Raw genomic sequence first — 14,138 nt, 5'->3', positions numbered from 1 at the left:
TGGCAACGTGTCAAACTTACCTCGTATAGATTCTTCATGCGCGATAGATCAAGTACTTCTGGAAGGAACTCACATTCAACCATCTTTAATAATCTCAATCTTTTCATTTCCGGCTGCGATGGGGAGTCCAGTTTTCTAAGCTTACAGCGCTCCACATGGAGTTCCTCCGACTCCGCATCAAATATACTCGAGAGTTTTAGCGAACATTGAGAGAATACCAAGATTGACAAGTTTTTCAAATTGGAAAAATCAGGTGATCGTGTGGTCGCCAGATCTACAAGTCGTAAATCTCTTAAACTAGACGGGAGCCGGGGGAGGAATTGCACGTATTTGCAGGACAATAATAGTGTTTTAAGCTGAGATAGGATACCGATGCTAGTGGGAAGAGTGGTGACGAGTGTTCCCTGTCGAGATAGGGCACCAATTCTAGTGGGATTGATGAGGGCTATCGAGGGGGGCCATTGGAAATAAAAAGGGATCCATATCAACCAAGTCAAACTTGGGGGAAGCTCTGGCAATTGTCTCAGCTCGGGACATCTTTCTAGCTTAAGTATTTGGAGATTAGAAAGGTGACTCACCGTGGTGGGTAATCCGGATATACTTGTGTTTGACAAGTCTAGGATCCTCAAATGGGATAGTCTCCCAATTTCTTCAGGGATTTCGCCGATCAAGTTGCAACATCCGTGAGCATTCAACTCTTCGAGCTTCTCCACCAGCCCAATCGCACTTGGCAATTTTGTTATCCCTCCTATGCTTCCCATCCTTAGTACCTTCAGTTGCTTTAGATTGCCGATTGAATCAGGTAGGTGACAAATTCTTGTTCGTGACAAATCCAACTCGACTAATGATTGTAATTTCCCAACCGAGTCTGGAAGTTCCTTTATGTATGTACACCCAGATAAATTCAACCGCGTAAGTTTCACCAGCCCTCCAATCGAGTATGGCAATTTGATGATATCCTTATATGATACATCTAAGGTCAATAGTGACTGCAAATTACCAAACGTCTCCGGAAGTTCACGTAGCGTAATAGGCATGACAATCTCTGTCAAAGCTTGTAGACTTCCTATTTCTTTAGGCAACTCTTGAAGAGACCAACATCCCCCCAAGTTCAAAGAAGTTAGGAGCTTTAATTTACCAATGGATGGGTCAATTTCAATTAAGTTGGAACAGTGTTCAAAAACCAATTTCTCCAGATACACCCACGTAGATAAATCAGGTGTTCTTTTTAAGTGGTAGCAGAAGCTGAGATTTAGTACTTTTAGATTTCTGGCCTCCTGCAAAACAATTTAATAGAATATGTATCAAGAAACAACCTGTAGGGAAAAAAAATAGACAAAAGAAACAATATGCTTATGCAAGGAGTGGGACTCAAATCATACTTTGATTTGGTTCCAGCCAATCCATTCCTCAGAAATATAGCTCCGTGAAAGGTCAAGAACGACTAAATTAGCCAGATGAAAGTTTGTTGCCTCAAACTGGGGAGGGCAACTTTGCCAAGAAATCCATCTTAAATTGAAGAGAAGATTATTGAAGTCTCCAACAAAGAGCACCCCATCCCCCCGAAAGAACCTCAGGTTCCGCAAATTAGCAAATTCATCATGCTTTAAAATAACGTCTTCATTTCCATGATATCCTACAGACAGTGCTTCTATTTTCCGACTTCCCTGACAATGGAAACACCAAGAAGTGCACATGTGAAGGTCAAAAGCAAACAATTTTATGTGCTAAGAGCGATTAATTTTTCCTTTTGCAAGAATAGTATGCAACAATTCATAGGAAAATAAATTGCTATTCCCTTATTGTACCTCTTTCAGCTTCAGAATTCTCAAGGCTTCCTTATAATTCCACACTCTGCTACGCTTGCAGGGATTGTTAAAATTCTCTTGACGAACAATCTCCCTTCCGAGGTCCCGCACTTGATCATGCATCCAGAAAGTATTGCTGTCTTTGATTTTTATCAAGGACATGAGAGAGAGGACTTCAAGGGAATCGTGTGGGTGATATCCACATTCATCCCACATGTACAGAGGGTATGTTTTGTCCCGATCAACAAAAAAACAAGCTATATCCAGAAATACTTGCTTTTGTGCATGATCTAACCTTTCATAAGATACCATCAATTTTTTTTGGACTCCCCTGGGAGGAGCTTCTTCTAGCTTCTTCAATGTGTCTACCCATATTTTTTCGGATTTACCGCTAAGGGATGAACCTGTAATCTCAAGAGCCAATGGAAGCATTCCCAAAGTAGAGACAATTGCTTTTGAAAGGGAGACATAATGGTATGGTGGAGAGTCTCTTCTAAAAGCATGCCTACTAAAAAGCTTAAGAGCATGATCAAATTCCATTGCATGTACTTCGTAAGTCCAAACATTTGCAAACTTTTTTACAGGGCCTTCATCTGTTGCTTCTCCCTCAATCATTAGGACACTTTGGTCCCTAGTAGTTATGATAATCCTACTACCGGAACCGAACCAATTGCCCTTTTTTGCTAATATTTTGAGTTGCTCTTTCTCATCCACGTCGTCAAGAACAAGGAGAACTTTTTTATTGCGAAGTACTCTCTTAATCAGGTCGATCCCATCATCCACGTCGTGAATTTTGTCGAGGATAGAACAAGAATCGTGGAACTTGGATAGTAACTGTTTTTGCAAATGTACCAGACCATGACGTCGTGATGACTCTCCGATATCTGAAAGGAAATTGCAGCCTCGGAAGTGAGAAGATAGTCGGTTGAAGATGATCTTGACAAGTGTTGTTTTGCCAATCCCGCCTATTCCGTGGATTCCGAGGAATTGTACGCTATCGGATTCCACATGCAACATTTTGATTATAACTTCTACACGATCATCAACTCCAACTAGATGTTCAGTCACATTTTTTTTAAATCCGACGTTCAGCTTATTCGACACAAATTGAATTATAGATTGTGTCAAATCTACTTGGCTGCCACAACAGAACAACCATGTTAGGGATAAATTTTATGTTGTAAAACTACTCCCTAAGTGACAAAATTGCCCTTTCAATTGGCAGAAATTACGCAAAGAAATATAGAAGCCAAAACAATCCGGATTTTTCCCAATCTATCTGCGCTCCCCCAATTTTAGTCACCACACCGTCGGCCCCTGCCACTGCCACACCGCCATTGACATCACTCACCTCCCTGGGCCATCACCGTGGCATTATAGTGCCGTTGCCCATCGCGCCCCATCGACCCGCTTATCTTGGCCTTGCCTCAATACTCCACATCACGTGGGTCGTGGCCTTGCGACCGCCAGGGATGGCGTAACCGGCCTTGGGCAATATCAGATTTGGCATCACCCAAGGTCGGTGAGGCCGGATCTGGGCTTGGTGACGTCAGAACTGGCATCCCGAGCCCAGATCCGACTCGTCACCGTGAGTGAGAAGGAGAAATGGTGGGGGTCGGATGGCTGAGCCGCAGCTTCTGGCGGCTTGGTGCTAGCTGGCAACGAAGAAGTGGCAGGGACTAACCGTTGAGTTGCTGTGGTGGCTGGCGGTGGCTTGGTGGAACGGCTAGGAGATTTGTTACTGTTCATGGCTACTATGTCAAAGACTGAGTGTGAGAGGAGAAACAGAATCAGGATGAGTAGGGTGTGCTACCACCGCAATAGCACCATCAACCGAAGCTATCGCTGCGATAGAGCCAATATTGGCCACTATGGTCAATAGAAGTAGCAGCAATGGCCACGACCACAATTTACACTATATAGGATCAGCCAGATGAATATTTTCACCAACAATACCACAAGTAAACTGATTAGGGAGGAAAATGATATCTACAGATGACAGTTGAAAAGTTTGAGACATTTACCTTTCATCTTTCTTCCAGTTCCATCCCTTTATCTCGTCCACCTCAATAAGAGCCTTTTTCCATGACTCAACTTCAGTGCAAAACTTTTTCTCGTGCTTCGATAGAGCTTTGCTGTATAATTCTGTTTTGAGCTTGACATCATCAGGCTCCACATCCAAGAAAATGGGCAAAATCTCTTTAGTCTCATTCGATTTGGAGGTGCACTCAACCATGTATGCAAGCTCTCGGAGGCACCAGTGACTCGAAGCATAATTTTTGGAGAATATGGGAATGTAGATCTTGGAGTTCTTGATTGCTTGTAGAAGTTCATCGCCAATTCTTTTACCGACATGGAGGGATTCATTGTCCCTAAAGACGAGGATCCCGGCCTTAACCATGCCATGGTAAAGAAAATCAGTGAATTCATGACGAGTGTCTAGTCCTCGAAAACTTAGAAATACCTCGTAGGAAGGTCCGGAAACCGCCATGTTTCGAGCGGAGCCAAGAGCGAGAGAGTAGAAAAGACGAAGGGAGTACGTGAATGCGTAAGAATTGAAGAATGAGAGCTCTGCGGAGAGAGAGAGAGAGAGAGAGAGAAGTGCCGTAGCTTACAATGGAGACAAAGGAAAAGGAAAGAGAGAGAGAGAGTGCAGGATCTTCGATGCCATTGTTAACAGTCTCGTTTAGCAATATTATTACGAAAGTGCCATCGTGTTGGATGAGTGACTTTTGTTTCTGTTGCATGGGATGGTGGTAGATAAATTGATAATTGGTGCTGAGGGCATTTTTGACATTTGGAGACGGGTTTGTGGGTGAACGGGGACGAGTCTGTTTGAGCGCCACTTGACTACACAAAGAGAAGGTGACAGGAAGAAGGTGAGATTCACTGTTTTTATTATATGGTGTTTGGGATGAAACTGTATATCATCAGAAAGTTTGGTCTTTGAGAGAGTAGGTTCAATAATTGAGTTGGTCAATTAACAAGTGGACTGTGTCAAAGCTAAGCAATCTACGGTAGAGGGAAAGTTTTAGAAATGAAAATAGGCAGAAAACAAATCCGTCTCTGACATGATAAAAGCACAATAGAGAATATAATCCTTTCCCAAACGCATTTTAATAGATTTCAGTCAACCACAAACTTTTTAAGAATAAGTCAAGCAAAACAATCATAATTCTTTATGATGTAAATCTTGCTTCATTTCACCGAGAGATGGATCACGCAATTAATTAAGGAACCTATTCTAAATCAAGCTGATACCTATTCTAGTATTAATTAAGGAACCCATGAGATTTCAACCCCATCCATTCAACAATAAAAACGCAACTAGTATTATATATAAACCCTAGAACCTAACAATGTGAAAGGTCTACTAAGTATTAACTGGTTCAGGCATGAGTCGACAGTGCAATCTTCGAATCCTAGCTATGCTCCTATTTTGGTTTTCTTAATTTACATAGACAAACAAGATAGAAGTGAGTATTGTCATAATACCATACAAGATGAACTTAATTAGCTGATAAGGCGGTTCCAAGATCTTAACTCTAAATGATCAATAAATGTTTAGTATATAACTCTACTTGGTTTTAAAATGTCATGATATCATAGTGGTGCCATTTGTTATATAGCAAGAGAATTTTGGTTTATAGCAAGAAGAATTAAATCAATATCTTTGGTTTTTGAACAAGTGAAAATGAAGGTTTGAATAAAAAAAAATGTGGCACGCGGTGTAGGACATTGCTCAGAAAACTCTTGTCCGTAGGCCTCGTTCGAAAGATGTGTCGAAAAATAAAACGCGTTTTACGAGTCATCCTAGAAACTTCGTAGAAGGTTCCATTGGTTAGTCAATGGGTTGTCATCCTAGGAGTTTTCATGTCCCATGCGTTTAATAACAAATTTAAAATCGGAGATTCATAGCCTTGAAAATAGATGATATAAAGTAAAATCGGGATTCAAAATGAGGATGGTTTTTAAGCTTTTCTTAATTTTAAAAAGAAAAAAATTAAAAATCCAATCAGACTTTGCATTCCCATCAAATACGACTCTGAGTTTTTGACATTTGTATCATTTCCATCCACTTCCTCTCTAATTTAGACGGCCAAATAAGGGAAAAAATACTTGGGTTATTATTTCTGCCCATTTCCCTTCACTTCCCTCAATCCAAACACATATTCCACGTGAATCGAATCTATTACTTCGTTGAAGACTGTTGACCTGTAAACACTTTATTGTTTACCGAGGTTCGACTAGATTTTGATTGAAAGTTAACCTCGTTAAGATTATGATCAAGGGTACAATTGGGTTGTGCATTGTAAGAGCTTTCCAATGATGCCTAATTTGTCCAAATCATGGGACCGGGTCGCTGGATGTATTGTCGCAAGGGATGCTTGATCCTTTGGATGTTCACTTGTTTGGTTTCCTCGATATTGTTCTTAAAGGAAATGAGCTGCAACTACCGTTCAAAGTGTGCTTGAAGATATTGTTCAAAGTGTGTTTGATCTTATCTTGAAGGCAACAGAGCTTTCAATGGTTTTGTTTGACATATATGATGACTGGCTGAAGAATATATCATGATACACTTCTTTCTCTCGTTTCATTATAATTCTCAGTGCTCTTCATGTGAACAAGACAGAGGAGACATACTACCCACAAGCAGGCGTATTTTTATTTTTTTTCCAAAAGTGAAGAAAATAGAAAGAAATGCAAATGCCCCCCCCCCCCCCTCTCTCTTTTTTTTTTTTTGCAAGATTGCCCTTAGTTTCTTTTTAGGTGTTAATTAAACAAGAGATAACAACTTCATTCACTAAACTTCCCTACATATCATTTACACTCAACATGCATCTATACACATGAGCGATCTTTTTGGTGCTAATTGGCATACTTTAATATATATCATGAATTTCTTTGTAGATTTTCCATCTTTATGGATTCGGTGGTTTAATGGGTGGTTCAACTGGTTGACTCACAAACCGTAACCTGAACCAGTTTTTTGACTGGTCCGCATTTGGAAAAATTGCTTGACACGATTACAAAATCTGATTATGATACATGAACATAAATTTCCAGCTCTAATAGCGATGATGTTGTGATGATGCGGAGGTGTGAGTGGCACTAATGATTTGGTAGTTCCTTGATGTTGACGTCATATTCTGGAGCATAGAGTAAGGCCAAATAGTGGCACGAAGCAAAAGAAGACTAGTGACACATGACTAGGTGAAGTTCGTGGTTTCTAGTGTTCAACTCGGAGGACAATTACTTGTCTGATGAAGGAAAAGATCGGGACGAGTTGTCTCGTCCTGGCACGTGAGGTTTTTGTCCATGGTGGAGTTGAGTCGTAGTTGGCGTCGACTCAACAACGTGATTCTAGGGTTCAAAGTCTTTCATAGTGAATTGTGGCAGACATTGTCTAAGTGACTGGTGGTGAGTTTTGATTGAAGGGTTATGTTAGCGAGAGACACATAAACTAAAGGCCTTCCGTAAATCAGCGGAATGCATTATAGAAGTAATTACGATCATTGATATAGAAACTAATATAAAGTAGATATATGATATCATGATTCTAGACATAATCTGACCATGTATAACATACATGCGATATTCGGGAAAGATTTGGTAATTTGTGAATGATGTGCATTACAAATATTTTCTAACAAGTTGTAACGTTCTTTCATAAATTAATGTTTTCAATCTGATATTACTGTTAAAAGGTCATAGTCCAAGAGGACATAAAATAGATATTAGGTGTTAATTTGAAGGGAGGTTTTCGGCTAGTAATTTTGTCAGATGTACGGATGTCTCTTTACTTTAACTTTAGGCTTTTTCTCTTTTTCGACCTTTTAGAGTTTGAAATCAGGTCTTGATTTAACGTCAAACATCTCGAATTTTTAAAACTAGAATAGGGAAATTCAAAGATGGCGTTTTAATTTGGTTTGTAGCAAGAAAAATTGATTGCAAATATCTTCGGTTGTTGTGTGTGTGAAAATGTGAAAACTGTGGTCTTCATCTTCTGCAGCATGGTTAGGTACTTGGATTTGATGGATGAATGTGAAAACAAAGAAGAGTCAAATAAACAATGGCACGCGGTTAGGAAATTGTCTAGGAAATTCTTGTCCATTTCTCACATTTGAAAGATATGCCAAAAAGCAGAAGGCGATTTACGAGTAGATGCTAATTCTAGAAATGACAGTCAGTTGCCAAGTGATTCTGGTCCATCAAATATGCGAATAGTCTTGAGACCCGATGGATAGAGATTCAATTTTTCAATTTTTTGGATTCCTTAGAATTTGTTTTTCCTGTTCCTAGAGGTATGAAGATGCCACTGTATTGGGATATCTTATCTATCTCTCTAGGAAAATGTATATCTCTAGAAAAGATTTTCAGTTCAATCCTTTTTTTTTCTCTCCACTCGGACTAATCCACCCACTCGGCTTCTTGTATTTAAAGTGATTCGTGTATCTACTCCAATCAAACTATTATTTTGTACCATTATTGAAGAAGATTCACGTAAAATATGCACTTCCTCGGGAATGAAAAAAAAATTGATCTAATTTCATTTGGTATTTTTGCTTAAATTATTTGGGAAAGTGAGTTTCCTCCGAAGAGGGTGGCCACTCGCAAAGTCCCCATGCTGGTCACCTTTACACAACCTTTTCTTCAAGATAAAATGGTTTTTTTCTCACTTTGGTTCTAACTTGAACCAAAGCCGTTCATCTTCAAAAACAGTGCTGAACTTGATTTGGTTTTTGGGTTTGAAATGAAATGATGGAGAAATTTAAGTCCGAGGAGTAAAATTCTTGGAAATTACAGTGCAAAGGAAAAGTGAACTTTGAGGGAACGTAGATTTTACGAAAGTAAACTAAACAAACTTACGGTGAAATTGCATCTTTTGGTCTTCGTCGCTTCCTCACGCATGCCTCGACAGCGCTCTCTGTCTTTTCCTGTCATTTTCTTTTCACCTGCTCCATGACAATCTGCCTCCTCTGTTCTACTTTTTCTCTCTTTTCTTTTTGGCCGTGAATTCCGGTCCCTGAATGCCGGGATTGCTCCCTTCGGTCAAGATGGAAACTGCAACCCCCCCTTCCCTTCTTTTGACTCTCCCTTGCCTTTTCTTCCAATTTCGACGCGTGCAGCTGAGCAAGAACAGACTGGAATTGGCTTCGAAAATGGGAGTTGACCAATTGGAATTTCCTTTATTCCTTTCCCTTCATGGGGGCGAGTTTGATTAGCTTAGGGCTAGGCTCGCGCGGGCTCGGTTTTGTAACCTCAAGTGAGTTCATGACTCATTTCGCATAGTGGGCCCATCTATCGGGCCAATACCAAAGAAACTAGTAGCCGGATCCATACTTTGTTCAATGCGAATGCTTTATGCCTGAATTTAAATGTTCCTAACATCTAAATGAGAAGAAATATAGTAACAGCTGCAAATGCAAGATTGTGCGAGTTCGATATTTTTGTTTAGGATCAAACTCTTTCGAATTCGATCCTAGTTTTCTTATCAAATGAATGAGAAGTCTTCAAATGAAAATTTAGGCGGAGCAATCAAATCAACATTAGTAGCAAAAGTCGAGAAAGTGACACTACACGGATTCCATCCTTGTAATAACTAAAATGAAGATGATATTGAGCATTTTAAAATATTTTAGGAACATAATCAATTAAAAGATAAGGAATCGCGGCGTACATCAGACAAATTTAGGGATTTAATTGAATCAATTGTTCGATTAGATATGACATAGACACATTTACACAAATGTTCAAGGATCGGAGGTTTCATTAAAAGATAAATCTCGAGACCAACTTTACTTATTTTCAAATAAAATGTGAAAAGTAAATTTCCTTGTACTCAGTTGAATCTATATGTAACAAAATGATTGGATGGTGAATAGTAAAATGATGACGTGGCATGCTTGGGAATTTAGTTCGATTAAGTTAGTCAGCGTTGTTAGGTAGTAAAAATTCAACTTTTTGAATCAATTTTATGTATTTATTCAATATTAAAAAGCCACTTCTCACTCTTTCCTTCGTTTGTGAATTTTAAAATCAAATTTAAATACTTAACCTTGACGTTTACCGTGAAAAAGTCAATTCTCACCACCATAATTCATTCATTTGGAAAGTGACTACAATTTCTTTTAAATATTATTATTATCATACTACGGCAATTGATGAAAACCACTCGCGACACATGGCGCGTGGCTCACTCGCTTCACCCACACGCGCTGGTCTCCAAATTAGGCGGGAAGGCGGAAGAGCTCGAACCCTAGAATTCAATTTCCACTGCAATCCTCTTCTCTCTACGGAAATGGGCATCAAGGTAGCTCGACCTCCGTCTTCTTCAATCCCATCATTTCCACTCCATATGATTGCTAAATGAATCGCCCGTTGATTTCGATAGGGGCTGACGAAGCTACTGGCGGACAATGCCCCCAAGGCGATGAAGGAGCAGACGCTGGAGAGCTACTTCGGCAGGAGGATCGCCGTCGATGCTACCATGAGCATCTATCAGTTCCTCGTTAAGTGCTTTTCTTTTTATGGATCGATGCCTGTGATTGATTGCCCGTTTCGGTGTCGGTTGGGATTTGGATTTTGAGTGTTGGTGGTTTTTTTTGGACTTTGATTGGTGGATCAGGTTGTGGTTGGGACGAAGGGGACTCAAATGCTCACCAATGAGGCTGGTGAAGTGACCAGGTACTACTACTGGCATCGCAATACTCCATGGAAATGAAAATCCACTTTGCTCAAGTTTCTGTTTTGATGCTTCAGATGTTATTGCTTGGACTCGGGTTTATGTATATTAGATCGACGCGTCTCACATTATTTTGTACTTGCGATGTCATCTTTGTGCTTGGAAAGTGTTGATGCTTTGTGATTTGTTGTCCCATGTAGTCATCTGCAAGGCTTGCTTTACCGGACGATTAGGCTATTAGAAGCGAGGATACAGCCAGTGTAAGTCTTCTTCTTTACCTCCTCTGTTTTCATTGGGATAGAGTGCTAGAAGAATGAAGCTCATCTTTCTCTGATATGCTTTGCGGTTGTTATGATAGCTACGTATTTGATGGTCAACCTCCTGATTTGAAGAAGCAAGAGATTGCAAAACGGTACTTTATTATTATGTAGCCTTCTCGTCTCTCATTTTTTTTAATTATCTATGATTACGTTTAGTTACATTTAATGAGTCTCTGAGCAGTTTTTTGAAGAGGGCAGATGCCTCTGAGGACTTGGCAGTAGCCATTGCGGTATAAGCATCTCTCTCTCTCTCTCTCTCTCTCTCTCTCTCTCTCTCTCTCACGCACATTCACAAAAGCACGAAGAAACACAGAGTACAAGAAGGCTTAGTGAGCTCTGTATTTATTGCCTACAGTCGCAGAACAAGGAAGACAGAGAGAAATTCAGCAAGAGAACTGTGAAGGTTGGTCTTTGTTTCGATCACTTCCTTACAATGTGATATTTTTGTTCTATCCAATGAGAAGTTTGATGTTGTCTCTGTTTTCCAGAAAAACCTATCTATGTAGCTAACTGGATATGTGTGTTTGTGGTACATGGCTTTGATACCATTGTAGGTGACACAACAGCACAATGAAGACTGCAAAAAACTACTAAGACTTATGGGTGTCCCAGTAGTTGAGGTTGCTATTCTGTCTGAGAAGTTCATTCTTCTTTATTCCTAACAAAAATGTTAGATACCAGATTCAGTTTATGTATGTTAGGCCCCTTCAGAAGCAGAGGCACAATGTGCTGAACTTTGCAAAGCTGGAAAGGCACGTATCTTCCTATTTATAGTCTTCTGATTTAGAATAATTCATTGTTTTCCCATAATAATCCAATCGCCTACCTCTACAGAAATGACATATTTTGTTTGCATGTTTAATTTCCTTTTTCACTCACACATATGCTTGTTCACTTGTCTAATGTCCTTCTGCGTAGTCATTTACATTTGGTACGTTCTTTACCAAGTCATCTTTGTCCAAGGAATTTTCGCTGACTTCAAATTCCTATCATTGCTTAATTGTTGCGTGGTAACCAGAATTCATCCATTGTGAATGGTGCTTTAGCTTTAATTTTTGTTTTTCAGGTTTATCCAGTTGCATATGAAGATATGGATTCCCTTACTTTTGGAGCTCCTATATTTCTTCGCCATTTGATGGATCGCAACTCAAGAAAAGTTCCAGTCATGGAATTTGAAATTTCCAAGGTACTTAGAAAAGTATATTCATTGCGATTGGTTAATCTTTTTTTTCTCACTTTCATGACTTTTAGATCTTGGAGGATATGAATCTGAATATAGATCAATTCATTGACCTGTGGATTCTCTCTGGATGTGTTTATTGTGAAAGCATTCAAGGTAGACGTGATATTACTGCAGTGCCTACTGTTAACTGTTTTATGCCATTGTGTATCATTCTCCCCTCTCGTATGTTTTAGCTTGATGATTTCGGTGGATTTACTTTGGAATGAATTTATTAGGTATTGAAGGGCTGACTACTCTTAAGCTCATCCGTCAACATGGTTCCATAGAAAACATACTAGAGAACATAAACAAGCAAAGGTGCTTCTTATTCTCTTATCTTGTCCCCCGACTTGTAAGCAAAATAAGGCAGCAAAGTTTCTCACTATAATAGTCTTGTCTGCTGGATTCCTTGACTTAAAAGAATTATCTCTCATACTCAGCTGGCGTGCATATATTTGATCAACAATTTGAAGCTGAGAGATCATTTGCCACTAGCAGATTTGGGCTGGCAATTAGTGCATCAACCATGCTACTTCATGTGCTGATCTACTATAATACTTTTATCTATTCCAATGTCTGCTTTGTCTGTTATTTCTCTCTCACTTGAACAAAATCGTATCGTTTCTCTATCCTTAAACCCAGAGGTTTTTTTCATTACTTGGAAGTCTTTATTGAGTTCGGTTATCCTTCTTAAGGAAATGTTTGCTTGTTTTTGAATAGGTAGCAGATACCAGATAATGGGCCCTATATCGAAGCTCACCTGCTTTTCAAGGAACCAATAGCTTCTACGGAAGAACAACATGAGATAAAATGGACTGCTCCAAATGGGGAGGTGGGCTGTTTTCATGTTGGGATTTACTTGCAACATTTCACTTTTTGAATTCTCAACTCGTTTCCTAACTAATTGTTCTTTCCCTTTCAAGGACTTAATTTCCTTTCTCGTGAATGAGAATGGGTTCAACATTGACAGAGTGACGAAGGTATGACTTCTATCTTCAGTAATGTGTTGGTCAGTTGCCTACTCGAGGAAGTTGCTTCTTTTCCTCTGAAGGAGAGAGCATCCATGTTTTCAATGTTGTTTTGCCATGGGTATCAGGCGATAGAAAAGATTAAGGCAGCTAAGGATAAGTCATCACAAGGCCGGTAACTAAAGCTTGAACAATTGAAAACTTCCAAAATGCACTTTCTTTTATCTGATGATTCCTTTCATTTATTTTCTACAGATTAGAACCCTTCTTGAAGCCAGCTAAGAATCCATCTGTACCTGCTAAGAGGAAGGTATGTCATCTTGATATCTTTGAGTACCGAGCACCAGGACTTTCCTTCTTTCAATGTATGTGAAGGTGTAATGTCACATGTTGGTCTAGTGAAGAGATATCTTCATATGCTACTTTTGATGGATGAATAGTATTCCCTTTAACTCACTTCATAAGCCATTGATTGCCCTAGCGATGCACAAATGATTAGATCTTTGTGATCATTTTTAACCTTTTGGTGATAGTGTTGTAAATCAACGGTAGTATGTTGCCATGCCACTGCTGCTTATGCCCGATTACTCTCATATAACTTTACGGATGTGCTAATGGTGTTGCACCACCCTATTCATGAAATCAATTAGATAAACAAAAGCACCAGCCTGCTTATACGGATCTGTTAAGAGTTTCGGCCTGATTAACTACCGTAATTGCACTGGATGACAGGGAAGCAAATGCACACTTCAATCCCCCAATCTGGCATTCAAGCCTAAGACACTCTCTACACATGTCTCTGTAAATCTCCAGCCCTGGTTCCTTGGCATCTTTAAGATGCCAACCATTGTCCTGGGTTTGAGGAACTTCAAACGGCCATTGACAGTTGTCTGCCTCTCGACGTAAAGCTAAATGTTGGTGAATGTAAGAACCCTATTTATTGAGCGAGTCCTGACTTGTAGATGCTGTTTTTGCGCGTTGTTGGAAGCAAGTTGACGTTTTCCTTTCCTAAAAAACGGGTCATGTCTTATGGTACTGCCATTTTGGAAGAGTTGTATAAATTTTTATTGGATGGATGAAGCTTGCCCTCTATGCTAGAATGAGAGGGGTACTTCTTGTCGGGCAGAGTCAATA

General features: G+C 39.7%; 1 protein-coding gene and 1 pseudogene across 1 annotated transcript; one reads left to right on the top strand and one right to left on the bottom strand.

The window, feature by feature from the left end:
- Positions 1–34: 34 nt before the first annotated feature.
- Positions 35–4,285, bottom strand: LOC115678197 (disease resistance protein RPV1-like). Its single transcript, XM_056309189.1, has 6 exons — positions 3,833–4,285; positions 3,493–3,549; positions 1,809–2,946; positions 1,383–1,667; positions 579–1,277; positions 35–58 (listed from the first exon to the last, which is right to left on the bottom strand). The coding sequence occupies exons 1-6, from the start codon at positions 4,207–4,209 to the stop codon at positions 35–37; spliced, it is 2,580 nt and encodes an 859-aa protein (XP_056165164.1). The 5' UTR covers positions 4,210–4,285.
- A 5,825-nt stretch (positions 4,286–10,110) lies between these two features.
- Positions 10,111–13,910, top strand: LOC115678240 (flap endonuclease 1-like; annotated as a pseudogene).
- Positions 13,911–14,138: the final 228 nt, after the last annotated feature.

Source organism: Syzygium oleosum, unplaced genomic scaffold (assembly GCF_021117445.2).
Source record: "Syzygium oleosum isolate NSW1041296 unplaced genomic scaffold, Sole_v2.1 Sole_v2.03, whole genome shotgun sequence".
Lineage (NCBI taxonomy): Eukaryota > Viridiplantae > Streptophyta > Magnoliopsida > Myrtales > Myrtaceae > Syzygium > Syzygium oleosum.
Note: the sequence above shows the minus strand (reverse complement) of the source record. Positions and strands in the feature narration are given on the sequence as shown.

Excerpts from the sequence above, each read along its gene's own strand:
- LOC115678197 (XM_056309189.1), bottom strand. The coding sequence starts at position 4,209 with ATGGTTAAGGCCGGGATCCTCGTCTTTAGGGACAATGAATCCCTCCAT. Across the intron at positions 3,550-3,832 it reads AACTGGAAGAAAGATGAAAG|TAACAAATCTCCTAGCCGTT; the intron begins GTAAATGTCTCA and ends AGCCATGAACAG. Across the intron at positions 1,668-1,808 it reads GAATTCTGAAGCTGAAAGAG|GGAAGTCGGAAAATAGAAGC; the intron begins GTACAATAAGGG and ends TTCCATTGTCAG.